At 32.4% G+C, this 21,467-nt stretch overlaps 4 protein-coding genes across 8 annotated transcripts; 3 read left to right on the forward strand and 1 right to left on the reverse strand.

Moving 5' to 3' along the window:
* Positions 1–4: 4 nt before the first annotated feature.
* LOC107360147 (uncharacterized) lies at positions 5–3,041 on the forward strand. Of its 2 annotated transcripts, XM_015926771.3 has the most exons (4): positions 112–309; positions 459–716; positions 843–1,299; positions 1,814–3,041. In XM_015926771.3, the coding sequence occupies exons 1-3, from the start codon at positions 219–221 to the stop codon at positions 1,277–1,279; spliced, it is 786 nt and encodes a 261-aa protein (XP_015782257.1). In that variant the 5' UTR covers positions 112–218; the 3' UTR covers positions 1,280–1,299; positions 1,814–3,041. The 2 variants fall into 2 exon arrangements, with proteins under 2 accessions (XP_015782256.1, XP_015782257.1); XM_015926770.3 differs by lacking the exon at positions 1,814–3,041 and having other exon boundaries at positions 5–309; positions 843–1,466.
* On the reverse strand, positions 968–2,842 carry LOC107359405 (uncharacterized). Its single transcript, XM_015925888.3, has 3 exons — positions 1,832–2,842; positions 1,611–1,766; positions 968–1,544 (listed from the first exon to the last, which is right to left on the reverse strand). Exons 1-3 carry the CDS (start codon positions 2,840–2,842, stop codon positions 1,473–1,475), a joined length of 1,239 nt encoding a protein of 412 aa, XP_015781374.2. The 3' UTR covers positions 968–1,472.
* Positions 3,042–4,422: 1,381 nt separating the features above from the next.
* Positions 4,423–6,013, forward strand: LOC107359406 (motile sperm domain-containing protein 2-like). Its single transcript, XM_015925890.3, has one exon. The coding sequence runs from the start codon at positions 4,676–4,678 to the stop codon at positions 5,531–5,533; it is 858 nt and encodes a 285-aa protein (XP_015781376.2). The 5' UTR covers positions 4,423–4,675; the 3' UTR covers positions 5,534–6,013.
* Positions 6,014–9,866: 3,853 nt separating this feature from the next.
* LOC107359845 (SIN3-HDAC complex-associated factor) lies at positions 9,867–20,373 on the forward strand. Of its 4 annotated transcripts, none has more exons than XM_015926426.3 (4): positions 9,867–10,133; positions 17,833–18,947; positions 19,448–19,763; positions 20,006–20,373. In XM_015926426.3, exons 2-4 carry the CDS (start codon positions 18,563–18,565, stop codon positions 20,223–20,225), a joined length of 921 nt encoding a protein of 306 aa, XP_015781912.1. In that variant the 5' UTR covers positions 9,867–10,133; positions 17,833–18,562; the 3' UTR covers positions 20,226–20,373. The 4 variants fall into 4 exon arrangements, with proteins under 4 accessions (XP_015781912.1, XP_015781915.1, XP_015781913.1 ...); XM_015926429.3 differs by lacking the exon at positions 9,867–10,133 and adding an exon at positions 10,192–10,358; XM_015926427.3 differs by lacking the exon at positions 9,867–10,133 and adding an exon at positions 10,387–10,727.
* Positions 20,374–21,467: the final 1,094 nt, after the last annotated feature.

Consider the following 21,467-nt stretch of genomic DNA (forward strand, 5'->3'; position numbering starts at 1 on the left):
TTAGGGTATAGTTCAATGGTTCATGCGTCTCCTCCTCATCATCATTATCAACTTTATACCCTTTCTAATAATGATGAATAATGAGAAGCTCACAATCTTCAATTTCATTGTCTAACAAACTCTTTATCTTCATCTTTCAACCTTAACCTTTCAGTCATCATAATCTTTCCCACCGTCCATTTATTTTCAACAAATCTTCAACTTCATACACTTAAATAATGTCTGTTTCCCTGAATTTAACCATGGTTTCGGTGATAATTGTTTTACTTACATTGACTTATTGTACTTCGATGGTCAATTCATTTCCAGGTAACTCTTTTCTTATTTAACTTTACAACTATTAAATTTTTTAACGCGCCCTTAACAACACATGTTACATCAAGAGTTTTTGCCATCAATGATTCACAACATTTGTCAGTTCATTTATGTTTCATTTATCCTTTCTTTGTGATTACCAGAGACAGCCAAGTTATCGACTATTAAAAAAGCCTCATCCAAATATGGGACTAGCCGCTCTGGATTTGATAGTTGCTACTCTAAAGGAGTCATGTATTCTCATGGATCTAACTTGACCCGTTCAGATGATCCATGTGAGAAGTGTTTCTGTTATAAAGGATCGATCCTTTGCTGGAATATCAACTGTCCACAATCATTGGGTCGTCAAGGATGTAAAGAGATAAAAATTAAAGACCTTTGCTGTCCGATATTGGAATGTCGTAAGTTACACTCTAACATTATCAAATTTTACCATTTTATTACATTCGTTTGAATAACATTGTTAAATTAATACATTTTTTATTTCATTCTTATTCTAATTCGGTTGGTTATTTACCATGCTATAGCTTTAGCTGCCAAAGACGCTGCGGTAAAAGATTTAACTGGACGCCAGCCTCGTTTAACCTCTGATTCGTCTTTATCCTTGCCATCTTTAGGATTATCAAGTATTACTAAAGAAGTTACCTGTAAATATGGACAGGAAATATATAGACCCGGACAAAGAATAACAATTAATCCCCTCAAACCTTGTCAAAGATGTGTCTGTGGACTTGAGGGAAAAGTTAAATGTGAATTGTTGTCAACATGTAAAGAGGAGAGAGATAAAGAATCACAAGCTTCAAGTCCTAAACACGAAGCTGATTCGGAAGAATCGACAGAAAATCAAGTATCAAGTTTTAGTACACGAACAATTCCTGATGCAGTTTTGAAGAGAGTGCAAAATTTACTTCACAAAGTATCCACACATAATTTAACATCAATCAATCCCAATGATTTAAATTGACTATAATTTACTAAAAGTATGTAAGTATTATTTATCACCAACACACAAAATCAACTTTGGTTTTTGTCTGACCAATTGAACTGTTCACGTCAAAACCGATCCTAATCTTGTTTTTTCAATAGTGTATCGTATTTAAATTACAACCAAGAAAATTAAAAAAATTATCATTTTACCTTTTCATTTTAAATCATAATCATGAATAGTTAATTCGCCTTCCAATGTTGGTAATCAAGAGTAGCAAAAGAGTGCTTGATTCAGCTATAGTCTAGTAAAATATCAATCCAATTAGTACTTAATGAATTATATCGTTATGTCAACAATTACATCTTACCAAAATTAAATTCTTGGATGATTGTTGCAATGAACCATAAATTGTGAAAAAGTGGCGTTCAACAAAATGATCACTGAATAGCAAGACAATCAATCTTGAGCGTGTTGATGATTTAGTGTAAAGTATCTTTCGGATGATACGCATGGCCTGGTCAGACTAAAATTAAAAAAATTTACTTAATCTTTGTCAAAATCTGCCAATAGCTTCATCGTTCTGCTTACCCTGGACTGCCCATAAATTCCGGAATAAAATTGGATAATTTGACCGCAGAGAGTGGCAAAGATACCACATAAAACAATAGCAAGCTTATAAAGGGACGGCATTGGCGTGAAGAAGACGAGAAACATGACAAACGTGTTGGCAAAAAAGGTGCACATGAACATGAGACCATTTCGAAGTCCATAAAATCGATAACTTTGTATGAATTCCTGATAATGATCGGTTAAATGGATCAAAGTCAATCGTATCTGTCTGCTCGGCAATCTAATGCTATCCAGACTAAAGTTATGTTGGTTGAGTAAATATTTTTCGGGTATTAAAATTTTGGCCAATTCCGATGAAAGATGAGTCAAATAATTGGACCAGACGTGCACATAAAGAGCATAGAGCATAATAAAATTGACTGTTGTTGAACTAGCAATAAAAGCGGCCCAACTATGGAGTAAAGCGTGAATGAACATTGGTAGAATGAAGCGTCTTGGTGCTGAAATGACTGCTGGTAGGTTTGCAAGAAAAAGGAATCCAACGGCTAAAGCATAACAATTTAACTTGATTTGCCGGTAAAACAGTTTCACAATGGTATGGAAAGAGCCCCAATTTTTGTATTGACCAGTCTTTAATACCTCACCAATACAAAGCCATATGTATTTATCAGTCGATGAGCCGGCTAATTGTACCAAAAATATGCTGTATTGAAGGATACAACCTGCTAACCAATCAAAAAGTAAAAGCAGCAAAAAGGAACGAGCTTCTTCCAGGTGGAATGTTGGGTCACCCATGAGAAAATTCAAATCGGAATACGATTCAGTATCGTAAAGAACAAGGCATTTGGCGGTGACTACAGTCAAATTGAACAATGAAAGGGTTGAAATGAGGAACATCTTGAGGTTAAAGGGAACATCCAAATATGGAGAGTAAAGCAATTGTGATCGAAATAGCGCATCCATTGTTTTATGGTACTTTGTTGCGCGAAGCAAACGATTTTGATGTAAAATTCTGGACAGTGAAACCATCTTTTACTTTGATTCAAAGATTCATCTAAAACTTGGTTTGAAGCCGACAAACTAAACTGTATCATTTGACTTTAACAATCCAAAACTCTGGACTGATGCACGATCTACATAATTTAAAAATGTAAATAATCGTGTCATGTTATTAGAGATATAATGAACAGTAAGCAAATAAAACAAAATAGAGATGGTTAAATATTGAGGCACGGTATTCCAAAATGTAATACATGAATTTAGATATGATTAATCATTGATTTTTGATCTAAAAGTAATCATAGAGTTTAATTGTTATTGAGTACAATTATGCTTTGAGATTTGTTTCCCCTGGAGTTTGGTTTTTAAATAGACTTTATTTAACTGTTAATAAACCATTACTCTACATGTATTAATACAACCGTGTTAGCTTTCACATTACTGAGTGTACCTGTTCCAATTGTCAAAAATTGGGCATTGATATAATAATAATCTTATTTGGTTAATGACAATTTCGAGATTGTACATTCTGAGTTGGCGTTGAAATTGATTTGGCAACGTTTATCTGGTTCTGGTTCTTCCTTTCTGCTTCCTAAAGCAGTCCATTTTGACACACTACTCCAAAACAATATACCAGAAGTGGTATTGTCTGTAGAAGACTAATTCGTGATATCGATTTGATTACTGAAGCAATATGCTCCAAAAGGCATCAAAATGAAAGTCTAACTAAGAATCGGCCTAAAATGATGATCAACAACTTATCATTCAAGAAAAATCAAGAAAAATTATTCAATTAGATTTTCCTTTCACTATTTACACACTAAACTATTATGAGTGGTGATTTTGGTCCTTGGATGCTACAATGTAAACAAATTGGTTTCTCTTAACGAAACTGATTTTTTATTCAATTTATATAATTTATTTTTTTGATGATACGTCAGGTAATGACTCTCATTGATCAAGAATCATTAGCTAACTAGTGTATCTTTTGCCTTCGCTAGGCTCAACAATAAACCGGTTTTACCCGCGGCTTAAATTCATAATTCAGTCGAAATCATTGGACAAACAAAATTTTCATCTTCGTTTTCCTTTATCACAATTAATAGACAACACTTGACTTGATTGTAAGTTGATTCAGTTCATAATCAGACCTTAAAAGCACAATAATCTTTTTTACCTTCAGAAACGGAAAGACGTATTAACGTGTCAATGAAAATGGGTAAACGGCGATTAAATTGGCGAAAAAGCAAATTACTTGAGTCTTTAATCGTTATCCATCGGAAAATAAATAGTGAAAGAAAGAATAGAAGAAATAGAAGAAGAAAAAATTCTGACAACTTTCGATAAACTTTGTTCTTTCGCACTTCCTTCCATTAACAACAAAAGATGAAATGAAGAACAATAAGTTGATCAAAAGAATGCAGTTAATTATCAATTGGTGATTGATTGTACAATTGGCTGAATTGAATAGAAGAGCAAAAAACTGTTGATGAAAAAAAATGAGATTCCTGTTGATTCTTTGATCAAGGCTTTTTTCATCATTTCATGTTGATCATCATTAGAGTGAAAGTTTCAAAAGATTACTCCTCACGGCTATTTATCAATGTAACGACATTGGTCAAGAACGTGAAATGTAAAGTAAAGACAATCAAAGGTTTGGTAAATTTAATTTGTGTCCTTAATCAGAGAGTGTCTCCAATCAGATTGGTTAGAGTTAACTCATGATCACTCACAATTTTCATCAACAACTCACTTCAATTTGATTCACAGTTTTGTTCAAATCAATTTCAATTCACTTGTAAGCCCAAGTCTTCATTTGTGTCCCAAAATTTACTCTGTGATTAAACTTGTGTCCTGATCAAAATGGCTCCTCAAATTGAAAACATTGAAACATTTGTTGAAAATGTTAACATCTATTCAACTGAAGCCATGAAGACGGTTCGAGATGGTTTAAGGTCCTTTACAGATTCAAATGAAATCGATAAAGGTTTGTTGACTCGATTAATGTCTGATGACAATTTACTGTGTCGTTATATGAAGCGTCGTCGAGGTGATCCAAGTGAATCCATCAAATTCATTGTCAATACACTGCAGTGGAGACACGATTTGGGTTTGGACAATTTGGATGAACAGACGTTTCCAAAGGAACTGTATGAATCTGGAGGATTATTCATTTCGGGACAAGACATTCAGGGTAACTCTGTTCTTCACATTCGAGTTTCTCATTTCTACAAGATACCAGAATTGGTTGATTTGGTTAAAAAATTTGTTGTCCATCACATGTACAAGGCTGATGAGCTGGGCTCTCTACGGTTTCCCTCAACTGGAGGTTGGATTCTTGTCTTTGATTGTTCAAATGCTTCCTTGGCTCAGGGTGACCCAGAAATGTTGAGCTTCATTAATTACAGTTTGAAAAATTACTTTCCATCAGGACAGAAGTACATTGTCATAATCAACTTAAATTGGGTTCTTCGAGCAATCAAATCTCTAGCATTCACTTGGTATCCAGCAGCGGTTAAGAACCGAATCAAGTTTTGTTCAAGTAAAGAGATAACTGATTATATTCCAAAGTCGGAATTGCCTGATTATTTGGGTGGACCAGTTAAACAATACCGACAATCGCCCAAAAATTGTACAACTTTGGATTCACTGCGATCAAAGGGCCAATTGAGTGGTCAATCATATGATAAAATTATGAGGATTTTGGCTGCTGCTAATTGATTTCATTCACTAAAAATCCTTTCATTACAATTAACTCTTGGGGAATAAAAATGAAAATAATAGATGAAAAGTGTACTTTGATTGTTGGTTGACTAATTGTGGAAAGATGGAATCGATAGGAACTAAAAAAGTCCTGAACTTATGATTTCATTTGTTCAATTAAAAATAGCAAATATAAAGTGATTAGAACTGATTTTGAATGATCAAATGACTTTGCCCAATAGCTGTGGTTGGTGTCAGAATAAATGAGAGAAATCAAGTTTCAATGATGAAATTCATCACATTATTAGTGATTATAATAATAATATATAATTATTTCCATTTTTATTCTCATATTACTAACATACAACATTCAACCTCAAAAATCAAGTTTGTTCACCAAAAATTTATTATCAAACAAATATGTTCATCATAATACTTAAATCTTTTAACGTCCATTTAGCAATTATAAATATTTACTTGTTACAATAAACAGTTTTAAATAACCAAATTAAATGAAAAATGCTGTAAAATTCAAATAAAAAGGCTTAACCAGAAGATCATAACATACCATTACACTGAACAACAATTAATGAATTGAAAAATCAAAAAATCTAATTGCAAAAGGCCGTCTGAAGATCAAAAATTAATGGTCTTCTCAGGAAATTTAAAATGTTACAATTTGATAAAAGAATTAATAATTTGGTAAAACATTACTTGTGGTAGTACAACTGTGAGATGGTCTACCTCAAATCTCACTTCTAGGTCTATCAACGATATTCCTTGATGATCGTCGATACAGTTGCAGCTATTCTAGATTTGATTCAAAATTTGATTCATCAAATGAAAAGAAGAGTGAAAGTTTTCACATTTGTATCCATTTATTGATTTGTATGGATTTTCCACCTTTACATGACAATAAGAAGCAATGTAATTGTGATTTATTTCATGAATCAAGGCAGCTTAACATTACCACACGAAGCAATTCAATTCAGAAAATGCAACATAATCTCACATGTAATCTGTATACCTCTGGATCATGAAATAAAGATTTACTAATAATACAATGGAAAGTTCATGGAAAGATTTTTCATTTCAATTAAAATTTGATATAAAGTTTTTGCTTCAAATACAAATAAATTAGTTCGATTCGCATACGCTAGATGGCAGCAAAAATCAGAAAACCAGAAAATTAATTGCCAGTTGAAAAAAATTTGATTGTTTTCATTTTGAGTTTGGCCATTTCTTCATCATTTATATTTAATTTACCTCTTTGATAACATTAACATTTGATTGACCAGAATTGATTCAACCTTCAAACTGCTGAGTTTGATCAAAAATCATTGATTTATCTGAAGATCGATCCAAACTATGCCTTCGTGTGGTATGGAACCAAAATTTTTGTTTACTTTCTATTAATATTTAAACCCAATTCTACCGATTCTGAGTTTATTTAAAACATATTTAGATTTCAATTCAACATGTTATCATGATAATAGATACACAATGTACTCATGTGGAGGATCTATTGCTTTTCCTTGCAGATTTCATGTTTAACCCGAAAGTTTTGTTCACCTGTAAGCCATTGCTCTCATTTTTGGTTAGTTAGCTGATTGCTGATTAAATTTATCAATTATTCAACCCCAGTTGTGTTGATGGCATCAATGTAAAGTTAATTTAAATATCGAGATGCCTTGCACTTTGATTTTATATTAATCAGATTACGAGATGAACTTGCCATTCTAACTATTCAAGGGTAATTTATTTTACACACAAATATATCATCTGATTAATAGATGTTGAATTGAGGGAAAGTTTCACTTTACATCTTTCCACTGCTATTATTATGACGATCATTATCAGTTTACATATTAAGTCACAGAGTAAATCCTTAATCAAGATAACAATCAGAGATGATTCTTGAAACTGAAGCGAGTCAAGTCAGCTGACAGAGGAAAAAAGCAACAACAACAACAAAACATGGCTTCTCTTCCCTGACAATCAACTAGGTAAGGAAAAGCAAAGACAAACATGAAATTTAGACTAAAATATATCAACAATTTCCGCTTTAAAAGTTCATTTCAATGATATTCTGGTTAATTTTCAATTTGGATAACAGTTTCCTTCCTTTTCAAATGAATCAACATCATAATATCGATAGTCAAACCCAAACAATAACCAGTTTTTTTCATCAGCATTTTCATCTCACATCGATAAACCAAAGTCAAATGACGTACTGAGGTACCCAATGATGTAAATGCATGAACCTTGAATTATCATTGACCAACCAATTGAGGAACCAAAATAGGCTACCATTATTTAACCAGTTTTTCAACTTCGCTGGTTCACTTTTTGGCTGGTTAACCCGAATCAAAGGTTAACCAGTTACAATGAATCCATCACTCTACCCAAAAATCAATACTCAATTAGATAAACATAAGCACATTGTAAGCTAATTACAATAACAAAGGACAAAATTACATTGACAATTTCATTATTTACTCCTACCAATGGATTTGTATTAATAATTTTACATTGTACAGTTACAGTAAAATAATTGATTTCATATGTGAATATAAGATTAATAATATAAATTGAATGACAACAATAGACATTAAATTGAATTGATTAAGGCTGAGGAAAGGCCAAAGAATCAACATTTGAAACAAAAATGAAACATGAAATATACACAAAAGATGTATTGAAAGGAGTACTTTCAGTTTCCATTGATATGTTAAAAGCCTTTTTTGATTGTCAACATTAATAGCAATTGTTTGATTTAACCAGTGAAAATATAATTAGTTTTAGAGACAATTGTAAGGTTAATTGAGATTAAAATAAAGCCAAAAGTCTAACAAAATTAGCATTGAAGGTAAATGTGTGTTAACATCAACCAGAATGGGATTCATCGAGATTCTGGTTTTGCTCCTTTTTTAGGCTCAGTGTTTATAACAAGGTTAAGACAGTTAAATAGACAGAGAAGACACAAAGAGAGGCAGACTTATTGATCAACTTGCCAGGATGAAATCCATGGATCCTAGAGTAGGAAAGAGTTTCTTCCGGGTTTTCCCCAAAAACGGATCAATACTTATTTCACACTGTTTTTTGCTCACCTTTTCCTTCATTTTCAAGGGATAAACCATGAAGCCAAAGATGCTAATAATAATGGTGATGAAGCTGGTAATGTTGAACACACCAGAATTGCTTTTGATAACAATTAAACGTTTATCATGGTTAACCAGATTGTTGTCAACTTGAGGTTGCCTTAAAGTCGATGCAGCGTCATCAGTATTTTAACCAACCAAACGTAATTAGTTAAATATGCCAATGATAATTGAGTTGATTAGAAAGCTCATGATTAAAAGATGATTAAATAATAAATGAAAAGGTAAACACTGAAAATGAAATACAAAGAAAGCATTAAAAATAAAAATCTAAAACCAGAAATCTTTCGTCAAATTCAATTTCAAGAGATAATGATTACCCAAAAAGCCAAACAACTTGCCGCATTTGCCAGCTATTTTTAAATCATTAATTAACATACAAATCAAATGAGAAGACTTAATTAGTTGAAAATAATAATGATAATTAACAAAGAAGAAGAAGAACCAGAAAAAGGCAGAAAAAACAAAATGGTAATACAAAAAGCAACCTAAAACATATGACGTTAAATGTGAACCAGAAAATGACAGTTGAAACAAATTTGATCATGAATTATCTACAATTAAAGATTGTTGACACAATTAATTATCAACAATTGAAAGGTCAATTGTTGTGGTTAAAGAGCATGGATAGGAAAAAAAAATTGAATCGATTAGGAAAAAACAAGGAATCATTGGAGAGTTACCAGGAAAAAAATGGGTTACCAGTAAATCAATAGCCAAGCTTAACCAAAGGTTAAACTTTAACCAACATTACCAGTGTTTATCCAATTACCTGTGTATCATTAGGTGAATTTAATACATAATTTAGTCGATTACATTTCAACTCATTTTTACGATCATACTGAATGATATTAAGCAACATTGAATCATGAAAATCATCCACTTTCATGGAAATACATTTTGACATGAAATACTGCTCATCTTCAGCGTTCTCTCTTTTTCTCTCTCTCTTTTATCTTCCAACTCCATGTATCTGTCAAACTGTAAGTTCACTGTGTCATGATGAAAAAGATGGTTGATTGAGTTGACCCACATTCTGACCTGATTCCTTCCCTGCCTAATCATCATCTTACTCCCTTACCTTCCCCTTTTATATGCCTCAGCCTCTCACTCACTCTATCCAATAATCATCCTCTCACTGAGTGACTCTCTCTCTCTCATTTTAACCCAAAAATCGTCATTACTTTAAACCTGCTCACAACGAAGTGCAACAATCAACATAAACAACACCATGATAAACAACAATCAACACCAACATTTGGTAATCCTAAAAGACGGACTGTGACACCTTCAAAGTCAAGGATTAAACTGACTGATTAAACCTATTGTTTTAACCATTCATCACTTATTATTGTCATTAATTTAACCATCATTTCACCATCACCATCATCAGCATCATCATCATAATCATTAAATTAAACAAACATAATCAAATAAAACCATCAATTACAGTAAAGGTAAGTTTAACCAGTCACTTTAATTTAACCCAATCCTTTAAGCCTAACAAATTTTTCCTCTTCCCATTGATGTTACCATTGGAAATGTGTTGTTGTTGTTGTTGGCCTTTCACTTTCAACTTTCAATTTAACCTTTACCATTATCAAATACACCGAGTGACCTTATCATCTACTGACCTTTACCAATCGACAGTAAAACTGACAATTAACAGTTATTTAAAGATGGTAAATCAATATTACTGTGTATGTGTTGTGTGGAAATCTTGATAGCCTTGACTATTTCTTTGCGTTTTCCTTCTCTATTCATTGTTATCCATTCAATCATGAATTGTTCACTTTCACCTCCTTGATTGTCATTATTTAAATTGTTCAACATCTCTGATATAATAGTTGATCAAGGTGAAACAATTAGAGGGCAAGTTGAGGCCCAAGTTGACGTTTAAAACAAAAAAGGTGAACAATTGTCATTGAAAGTGAATTAAAAGGAATCTAATTTCCGTTCAACTAACTGTTTCCTGCCAACTTGATCATCATCGCCATTATCATCATCCATGTTGGTTTCAACTGATTTGAACAAGCAACTATCAGATTCAGGTTTGTTTACAAGATTCACTGAAACCTAAAATTTGTTAATTTAAGAGTCGTTTGTTTACTTCTGGTATATTCACTGGTTTCTGGTCATTTAACCTTTTCTTTAACCCGAACACTTCATCATTGAAAAGTGAAAATTGAATCAACTCTCAATCTTCATTAACCATAACCATCAACAATTGATGAATACAATAAAAATGTGGACTAAATGTGATTAATGTGTTGACAAAATTAACGTAAACGTGGTTCATTATGACGATGTTGATGACGGTTTCGCCTCAACTTGCTTCATTCACAATTGCCATTTATTCACCTCTTAATTGTACTGATTAAACATGGTCATTGGTAAATATTATACAGAGTGTCGATTAAAAATTGAGTTTCAATCTAAAATCAACTTGATTGTAACTTCAATGTTCAAGCATTGTTAACTGTCATTCTTGCGAGATTATTTAGGGCAAAGTGAATGTAAAAAAACAACAACAAACCAGAATGTTGAAGGTTTGAAATACTTGTTTCATGCTAACTGTTGTTTTTGATTGTAAAACTGGCTAACCTGTTCTTGATAACTGTCAACAACCGTGTTAAACAGGTATTACAATCAACCAGCAATCAGCAACATGGCAATGAGAGAGTGAGAGAGACAAGAACGTGGTTAAACAGTTAATTACAATTGAAAGTTAAATACATCAGAAAATGTAAAATGAAAAATATTTAACCTAAATTTGGTTTACCTTGAGTTGAAACTTGAGCATTTTTGGTTTTTTATTTCAATAGTTAACCTTAATCATTTGACCAATCAATGACCAATTGCATTGTATTGTAGACAAAGGCAAAGTGTAATTTAACATTCGTTAACAGTTAAATCCTTTTTCCAACATTTCCTTAAAAAGTAAAGAATCTATCGTTTACCTTGAATTTACCAGAAAAGTATATAAATACAAATGTATATTTTTTTTATATTAACCTTCATTCCAGACTTTTCTATCTTCTCTTTCGTCCATATTTTCCTCTGTCGAACGCTCTTTCACAATCTTCATCTTCCTCTTTCTTTCTCCTTTTCTTCCTGTAATTTTTCACTTGACTCAGGTGATAAATTTTCAAGGATAAAATATGAAAATTCATGACGATGATGATGATGATAAAGACGACCAAGATGAGGGAAAGGATGAAATTAATGATAAGCTAGAAATCGGATGAAAAACGTTAGATGATCAGATTAATTTTTTTAAATTTTCTGGTTTTCTGGTTCAGCTTAACCAATCAATTTCAACATCAAGTACAAAATGAAAGATGGTGCAACAAAGATGATCATTTAAACGAAAAATTGTTCACCGTGAAATCACCCAAAACGTGTGTTGAATTTGATGTTACAAGGTTGACTCGTTAGGTTGAAGCATGTATGATCTTTGGCTTCAACTTAACCATAAATATCATAACAATAATCTTTGATTATTATGTAAATGACCAGGAAAACAACCCCAAGTGACGGTTAAATTTGATGCTAAGAGGTTGACTTTGTTAGGTTGAGACATGCATGATCTTTGGCTCTAACTCAATCATAATAAAAATGTAAAGGACCGTGAAAACAACCCGAAAGGAGTGTTAAATTTGATGCTAAGAGGTTGACTTTGTTAGGTTGATCCAAAGAGTTGTCTTGCTCTTTGGTTGATCCATCCTCTGTGGCTTCACCAGATTATAGAGTTTGGGTTTTCTCATTTTTCTGGTCCAATTTGACTTTTCATTTAAAATTGTTTTCCTATTAACATCATCGTGATTAGGTTTTTGATTTGTAAGCATAAAAACTGGTAAATGATAACCAATAATCTTGAACATCATTCAGCACAATCAGCTTGGCAATTTGCAAGGTTTAAACACAGTATATCAAGGTTTTCATTTGATTGCAATAACTTGCTGATTTCATTTTAGCTGCTTGTTTTATTTGTTGTTATCATTTACGCTTGTATTAACGTTAATTTCAAAGTTAATTCAGCCTTAATCTTGATTATCCTGTCTCTGATATTAAACTGTTGATAAATTGTCATCAAATAAAGATGGTGGAATGGTTAATATAACGAAAAAAAACTATTTAAAAATATTACATTATTATTAGCATTACAAAATTAATCATTTCAAGTTTGATTACCTTGGGAGAAAGTGTAATCATGTTGTAAGGTAATCAACAATTAATTGTAAATATCAATTGAAAAGGTTATCAAAAAGTGGTAAAAATCAAAATAAAAAAAAGGTTCAATATAATAATGATTATAATCACTCTAAATCAGAGACAGTTATAGTTTAATTGTCTTTGTCATTTAAACAAGAGTATCAAGTGTCATGATGGATAAATAGGTAAATGTAATATTGTAATAATTATTATCAACAAGTTGAAAAGATGATGATAATAATGATGAGACCTTGGCGATGAAAACAGGGAGACAACATGGCGAAAGAGATTCTCTTTTGTAGACACTAAATGAGAGACAAATGATGATGATGATGAGAGGGAAAAGAGGTAAAATAATGTTATTAACGATATTTTTCAACCTCGAATTGGCCTTGGATCGTTGGAATCAACCTTCATCGATAATCTTTACTGGAAATTATTGTTGCTCCTTAATGATGTTTCATCAAGATTCACACTTGCATGGTAAAGATAAGGTTGATCAACAAACTGACTTACTTTTCACTTTTCAATGTTGATCATGACAAAGTTGGTCAAATTTCAAGTAATGATCCAAGTCATTAATCATGATTCAAATTGACTGAAAATGTAACAATGAAATGAAAGCTGAACAAAATTTGAAAAACAAAAACAATGAAATTGAAGAGGTTAAGTGAAAACCAGAAAATTGAAGCTTAAAAAGCTGGTTATCTAATCATCTCTGCTTTCACTCAATTTTCACTTTTCATTATCTTCATCATTACTCTAATCATCTTAATCATACACTTAAATTATCGCCATCATGTAAATATGGTCATGTTTATTTTGTTTGACCAGAAATTTGGTTAATCATGAGTTCCGTCAATTATTGATCAAGATTGATTAAATCAAGGTTAAGAGCCAATACAGTAAAAAAAGATGAAATCAGATTAACCAATGTCTAGGTCAATGGTAAGGGAACAAATCAATTGATAAACATGAAAATTTCAAGATTATGGTGATGAAGATGGTGATGTCGATGGCGATGATTAAGATGAGCAGCTTCAATAGCCTGAAACATGAATTTAATCTTGAAGAAGAAAACAAGGAAAAATAGAAAAATAGAAAGATAAATAGACAGAAGAAGAAACTTAGTTACCCAAAAAATTGGGCCTCTTTTTGGGTTGACAAGTGAAAGAGAGACTTGAGTAAGAAAGATTGCGAAATAGAGTGGAAGAAAGGCAAAGAAAGAGAAGACAGAGTAACTATAGCAACATCTCCAAGTTCAATGAACTTTTTTGCTCATCTCAGCTTCTAGATCAACGACCTCTTCTTGTTGATGTTGTGTTTGATTGTATTCACAGTTGGGTAAAATAAAATCACAGTGTTTACCATTTTTTGCCTCTCTTTTTGATCCTTTGTTTTGTTAACCAACATTTAATTTTTCAAGTTCAATTATACAATTAGTTAATCAATCTATTTATAAAGGAGAAACAATTTAATATATTTATCTACAATTGTAATTTGGTACAAAGGTTTGTTTAATCAAAAGCCAAACGTTTGAAAAATTGTGCTTTTTGCTGGTTCTTCCCATTGTGCAACATTGACGCTGTAAAGCATAACCTCTGTGACAGCTTAAACTCAGTTTCATTATTTACATCCATTTCTTTGTGATTACAATTATCATCCACCAATCTGATCAACAACATCATCATCAATTTCATCAACATTATTGTTTCTGGTTCATCTTTCTCTGTCTCTCTCTTCATTAGTGTCATTGCATCTCCATGTTTTATCATTGGGTTAATCCTGACAATTGGTCACATGGTTTTAACCATTATAATCAACATCAACATTTTCACATTAATGCTGATAATTATAACCACTCAACAATTTACATTACAAACAACCATACAATAATATCATTTAAACTTTGATCAAATAATAGCAATTGTAATCGCAATCTTTCTACACTTGACCCAACTAATATTTTATTACATTGATTTGCCTTTTGTTTACATTCAACCTTTTTCTTGCTTCTTGTGTTTCAAATCATACAAATCTTATGAAATTTTTTTGTCGTAATTAACTTGTTGATTAATTTATTTCTGTACATTTGTTACCATTTGTTTTTACTTATTTATTGCAATCACTTTTGTTACATATGTCTTTACGTTAAATCATTATCAACATCCCAACCTTTACCATCGTCACAACCAACAAGTGCAACATTTGATACCCGATTAATGATACTTTCAACTCCCATCAGTACCAACTCTGTATCAGGTAAAAACCTCTCTTTCTGTCTCCATTTTTCCTCTCTCTACCTTAACCCACCTCCAAAAAAACCCAAAAAAGAGAGCAAAAAAAACAGAAACTTTTGGTTTCTCCTCTGAAAAAGAGCAACAAGAAGAGCGTTAAATTTATCAGGAAAATAGAGGCCTTTGACCTTGGCCTTTGTTACTTTGGCCTTTGTTACCTTGACCTTGAAATGTTGTCAGAGCCTTAAATTGACCTCTTCATATCAGCTGTAAATTATACAATTAAATGGTTACAATTTAACAAAATTTTAACCTTTTGTTTATGTTTTATAAACATGTTGAACCAGAAAGAGTTTTTTTTCTGGTTCTTCAACCTTTCCAAAAACATTTCATTTCTGGTTTCCATTCTGACAAAATGATGCAATTGAATTTTCTGGTTAATTTTTAGGTTGATTTTGTTGTTATACTTTTCTGGTTATTTTCCGGTTTCCTTTAGAATCAACCTTTTCTGGTTAACTTACTTTTTATTGTCAAGCGTAATTTTTGCCAACTCTTCTTGCTAATTGTTTCAAATCAATAATCACATGGCAATCTATTTCTTTTTCGTTGATTCTTGTCATTCACTAATTGTTACCAATACCAGCTCTGAATTAATTAATCAATTTAATCATGACAATTTAACTTTCAAATTTTGTTTGTTTTTTCTTCTGTTTTTAAACTTTTTCATCTTTTTTTCCTTCTGTCAATTAAAGCCACTAAAATCACCCAACAAGCTCAGTTTTCACCCAACCATCATCACCAAATTGATTGTATCCATCTTTAAATACTGTCTTCTCTCCCTTACCCAAAAGTCATCATTTTTTACATTCCTCTAGTCAACCTCATCATCCTCATCATCCTCATCAACCAGAAGTATCATTATTCTTCCTTAGTCTCACTGTATTAATCAAATGTCAACCATTAGTTGTAAACATAAAAAAATAGGAACAAGCTCTTTTGATTTAAACATTGAAAGCATAAAAAGCACAACATCATCATTGAATATCTCGAGTGTTAATTTAAACATTAACACAAGGCAAACATGAAAGTTCTGGTTTATCAGGCATTCAAATTATTTGAAAAAGCTGTAGCAATTAAATTGAAAAGAACAAATTGTTACCATTGTTTCCTTTTTCTGGTTCATTCTGGTTTATTTAGCCAACTCCTTGTCAATGACCTAATATCATCGATTTTACCCATTCTGTAACCTTTTTAACCAGATTTTTTCGTTGCATCTGAATCCATCTTAACTGTAGATGCTTCAAGCCTACATCTTGCCAGTGACCTAATAAACCTCATCGATTTTATATCCTCCACCTTTTTTATCTTCACCTTCACTTTTATACTTTCTCCTTCATCGTCATTTACCATCATTTCATCCCAATTATTCCCCTTTCATTTCACTTTCACTCTTGCAAAAAAAACACACACAAAACGCCATCTTCCATCTATGTCAATATCAACCTTCATCTTGAACAATGTCATCAGAAGAAGAGAGATTTTAATTTTCAACTTTTCCCAATTCACCTTGGATACAATTTAGCTCATCACATTATCACACAAACCTACAAAATACTTACAATTGTTAATCATGCAACAACCAGAATGAGGAACCTCACAATAGTTTCAAAATATTTACCACTTTCACCATGCAACATCTTTGCCAACCTCTTTATCTTCATTTTCATCATCAACTTCTTATTTCGCCATTCTTCTTGCTCTATTAAAAGATATATTTGTTTGATCCAAAACACAAGTTGAAGTAAAAAAAAAAAGAGAAGAAGAAGGAAAAGAAGGAGAAAAACTCGAAACTAGGTCACGAATAAATGTCCTATTTACGCAAAATCTATTCTGCTCTCTTTAATTCATCATCAACATCTCTCCTCTTCCATCATCCAAGCTTTTCCCCTTTTCATCTACATTTCCCTTTCATTTCCTAGAGCATCTTTAGAAGAGCAAAACACAGATGATAGAAACTTTTGGCTGATACTCATCTCATATTCATTCCCTTTTCCTCCTCCTCCTCATCGTCATCACAATCATCTTCCTCTGACGAAATCGAGCCTCAAGAATAAAACTTGAAAAGATTAATGTTTCGTTACCTTAAATGTCCTCCTAACCCGATCTCAGTGTAAAACAATAACAAAATATTCAGGGAAAAACAAAATGTCTTGAAAGGAGTGAAAGTTAAAGACAAAAACAACTGAAAAAACGTCATTTTCAATGTTTTTATTTACCTTCATTCATTCATCCCACTCTAAAATTACGCAAAGAGTAAGTAAACAACATCATCAACAACAACAAATCAACAACAACATTAACTACTAGTTACGTCAAAATTGACTTAATCTATTGGCATTTAGTAAAATGTAATTTGTATTCCGTTTCATGGAATCAAAACTGACCAAATCTGCTACCACTTTAACTGTAATACCAAAAATATTTCTCTTCCTTCTCTTGCTTCTCTCTCTCTTTCTCTTTCTTATCATCCTGAATCTTGAAACTTCTCCTTCATCTTATCTCTTCCTTTCTCATGTCAACTTGAAAACAACGTTACCTGAGCATCACAACACAACACAACTCAATGAAACATCAAAACCTAAACATTTGTTTTTTTACTTCATTTAATCTAATTCTCAATCTTTTTTCATCGCTTTTTTTCCAGTGACCAAGTTTACTCGTTTGACATTTTTCAACTGAATTTTGTTTGGATACAATTTTTAAAAATCACTTTCGTGGCAATACAAATTTTACTCAACCCAATTGTGTGATTAACTCTTGCAATCGCCTCTTTTTTGTTTTGAATGGATTCAAGTCAAGCCAATCATCTTATCGTTTACCAGTGGAAATCTCTGTTTACCATTTATTCATAATCTGCCGATAATTAGTCAGTGTCCATTATTTTTTAACCTTTTCAGTGCAAAGACAAATAAGACCAAAGCTTAATCTCTCATGAGCTGGAAAAATTTGGCTCAAATAAATACGATTTAACGCTTTAATCAGTTAAAACACTAAGACGAAACGACAACAAGATTGCTCTTGAAATATCAAGAAAAAGAAAGGATAAGCCATAAAATACGTATTGGTTAAGCTATTTTACCAGGAAATCTTCCTTCTTTTGGTTCCTCCTTCCTGATACTCTTTTTTTTCGTCACTTTTCAGTCTCCATGAGAAGCAACTTTATTTATCCCAATTCAGTCCAACTGTCAACTTGTTCATCTCAACAACAACGGCAACAATCAACCGATAAACTGTCAAACCTCTAATCAAACCTTTTGGTCAACTCTTAAGTGCAATCTCGTGCAATTTTGTCCCCAAACCTAAAGTCCCTTTACAAGTCTACTTACATTTTGTGCAACAATCATCTTCAAAATTTAAATTAATTTTCTCTCATCATGTTCAGTTTCCACAAGCCCAAGATTTACCGATCAATCTCGGGTTGTTGTATATGCAAGGCTAAATCTTCCAGTTCCCGATTCACGGACAGTAAAAAGTACGAAGCTGAATTTGAAAAGTGTTTCCGAATCAGTGAGAAAAGGTCAGGTGAAATATGCAATGCATGTGTCCTTTTGGTGAAAAGATGGAAAAAACTGCCCCCAGGAACCGCGCGTAATTGGAGGCATGTTGTGGATGCTCGAGCTGGTCCAGGAACCAAATCAATGAAATACGCAAAATTAAACCACAGCAATTCAAGTCCACTAACAAGCTCAACCAATGCGAAGAAGCACCAAAAACCAAAGAAACTTAAATCATCATTGATTGATTTTTCAGACATTCAAGGTGAATATTTTACACCTTTTTTTGTCCAATCCTATCCTCTCACTAATTACAATTGATAGGGTGAAAAATTGTCATTAATTATCGATGGAAAATCAATAGATTTGCTTCATTTTCAACAAATTCATATTTACTTTCATAGATGAGTTGAAAAGCTCATTTTTATCACTTTTCTGGTTAGCATTTGTACTTTCAAAATCTGGTCACAAGTCAACTGTTGATATTTTATTGAGAAATAACTCAATCTTGTTTCTACAATCAAATTATTCTCTTACCATTTCTGTTACTTTGTGAAAACCCTGCAGGGCTTAGCTTCTTTCTTCAACCATCATCATTAACTTTATCATCTTCACTGAACCTGACTTTTTCTTCCGGATTTCTATCAATTCCACTTTACCTGGTACACTGGTACCACTATGTTCCGAGCAACTCTAATATGAATGTTTTGAAACACGTTTTTACTGATTCTTTTTCTCTTTCTCTCTCTTACTTTTATTTTCTAGGTGATAATTTTCATGTACCAAGTCGACGAATACCAAGTCCCATACAAAGTGACTCATCCGATTTGGATGGTGATTCAGACGAAGATGACTATCTTTCTGATCTTGACGATGAGGGTAAAGAGCAAGGTGCCGAAGGTGCTTTCAACTCACCCAAGAAGAAGCTACGAAGCAGCAGTAAAAGTCCAATATCAAATGGCCTATTGTCACCCTCATCTTCATCATCGACCAGTCGACGAAATTTAGCCAAGCGTACCAAACCTCCAACCAGCTCACTCTCTAAAGTATCTTCCTTTTTAGACATGTCTTTCTGGAGGAAGTAAGCATACATTGAAGCTTATCAATTATCATCCGTGCAGTACCCAAGACCCTCTCCTCTTGCCACCCTCTCCTATTATTATCAAATCACACCATTACTTCCTACCTGACTTCAATAATTTCTTACCTAAACCATCTTTTAACCCGATTCTCTTCCGCTTTATTTTTATCCACTTTTTTTTGCTTCAAAAGAAAAAACATTTCAACTAATTCTGATCTTTTTTTCCCTTTCATCCATTAAAGAGAGAAAATTTGTTGCGGTATAATTTTCAAAGGACCCAACAATGAACTGCTTATCTACCCGAAACTGCTCAAACCATGTTCATGTCGATTAAAAATGACCGAAGCTAAATCCAATAGCACTGGAAGCGGAGCCAGTGACACGGCTTCCATCACATCAACCTCACAAATTGAAGAGGATACAAACAGCAATGCCAGCAGTACGGCCAACTACAGTCTTTAACGTAAACTCAAGCCTAGGATTGGTCTCATTTTTTTGTTCCTCTTTAATACACTTTACATCTTTCACTAACAATTATTTATCGCCTCATTTTTTACATACATATACAAACGAAAGATATTCAATAAAAAAGCATATTTGGATTCATAAATCAGATCACATCAACTTTCATATTCATCCCCGTTAACCTGGTATGCAGAAACAATAACCCTCATCAGAATCATTCTCATTCTCACGGATTCCATCACTACTATCACTACCAAAAGTCACCAGCATCTTCATGACTCAAACATCACCAACTCTTCAGATAACTTTGCCTAATTGTGTGTGTTTCAATGGAAACCAACTGAAAGCATCACTGAGAGGTTCAGTTGTGACATTTGAATCTACCAGGCTAATTTTAATATCACAATACAACTGTCATCACACATAATATATTATCATTTACTAACTATCATTATTATCATTATTATTATTACCATTATTGTTACAAAGTATATTACAAAACAAAAAACAAACCCTAACGCAAAACTGCCTGAAATCATTTTGACCTGATTTTTTACTTGAAAAAATGAAAAATGCTTTGTCAATCAATGTTGAAGCAAAATGATTTTGATGATAATAATGATATTCAATTAGCAACAGTAATCTCTTAATTGTGCTATCCAAGTTAAATTATTATTGTTTACTTACAATTAACACTAGATGATGACAAAGTAAACGTGCAAAAATTTAATTTCAATACTTTAACAACAAATTGTAATAATATACAAATCATAATATATACACACATCTGAGACTATTCATTAATCATTTGTTTTGTTTTATTTTTTTCTTGCTTTTCGCTAGCAATTAATGTTATAGCGAAATGCATTTAATTGTAAATAATTTTGTCTCAAAATACGATAAATTTTTTTCTCTTTTTGACACTAAATTGTTATAATTGAGCTCAGCTCGAGTCCCCATTAAGATGAGCTTTTTACCTCATCAAATCAATTGCGATAGGCTTTTAATAGTCTTATTTGTATTGATTTAGGCACAAAATTTTGACTTTCTGTTGATCCACAGACGTCTAAGACGTTAACCTTTGTCCTGACAAATTAACCCATTTCATGATTAAAAATCATGTCACATTATATCAAGCCAATATCACTATTAATTGGATGGTTTGGTTGATGGCAATTGGCAAAGCGCAAGCGAAAGCAAAAGCAAAGCAAAAATGGGAAAATGACACTTTCAGCTGTT

The sequence above is a fragment of the Tetranychus urticae genome, chromosome 2 (genome assembly GCF_039701765.1).
Source record: "Tetranychus urticae isolate SD_2017Ah chromosome 2, NJAU_TeUrti_SD_1.0, whole genome shotgun sequence".
In the NCBI taxonomy this organism is placed as follows: domain Eukaryota; kingdom Metazoa; phylum Arthropoda; class Arachnida; order Trombidiformes; family Tetranychidae; genus Tetranychus; species Tetranychus urticae.

Bases quoted from the DNA above. Each gene is read 5' to 3' on its own strand.
- LOC107360147 (XM_015926770.3), top strand. From the start codon at position 219: ATGTCTGTTTCCCTGAATTTAACCATGGTTTCGGTGATAATTGTTTTA. The intron at 310-458 runs GTAACTCTTTTC...TGTGATTACCAG, and splicing joins GATGGTCAATTCATTTCCAG to AGACAGCCAAGTTATCGACT. The intron at 717-842 runs GTAAGTTACACT...ACCATGCTATAG, and splicing joins CTGTCCGATATTGGAATGTC to CTTTAGCTGCCAAAGACGCT.
- LOC107359405 (XM_015925888.3), bottom strand. From the start codon at position 2,842: ATGGTTTCACTGTCCAGAATTTTACATCAAAATCGTTTGCTTCGCGCA. The intron at 1,767-1,831 runs GTAAGCAGAACG...TTTTAATTTTAG, and splicing joins GAATTTATGGGCAGTCCAGG to TCTGACCAGGCCATGCGTAT. The intron at 1,545-1,610 runs GTAAGATGTAAT...ATATTTTACTAG, and splicing joins CATCCAAGAATTTAATTTTG to ACTATAGCTGAATCAAGCAC.
- LOC107359406 (XM_015925890.3), top strand. From the start codon at position 4,676: ATGGCTCCTCAAATTGAAAACATTGAAACATTTGTTGAAAATGTTAAC.
- LOC107359845 (XM_015926426.3), top strand. From the start codon at position 18,563: ATGTTCAGTTTCCACAAGCCCAAGATTTACCGATCAATCTCGGGTTGT. The intron at 18,948-19,447 runs GTGAATATTTTA...TTTATTTTCTAG, and splicing joins TGATTTTTCAGACATTCAAG to GTGATAATTTTCATGTACCA. The intron at 19,764-20,005 runs GTAAGCATACAT...CATCCATTAAAG, and splicing joins GACATGTCTTTCTGGAGGAA to AGAGAAAATTTGTTGCGGTA.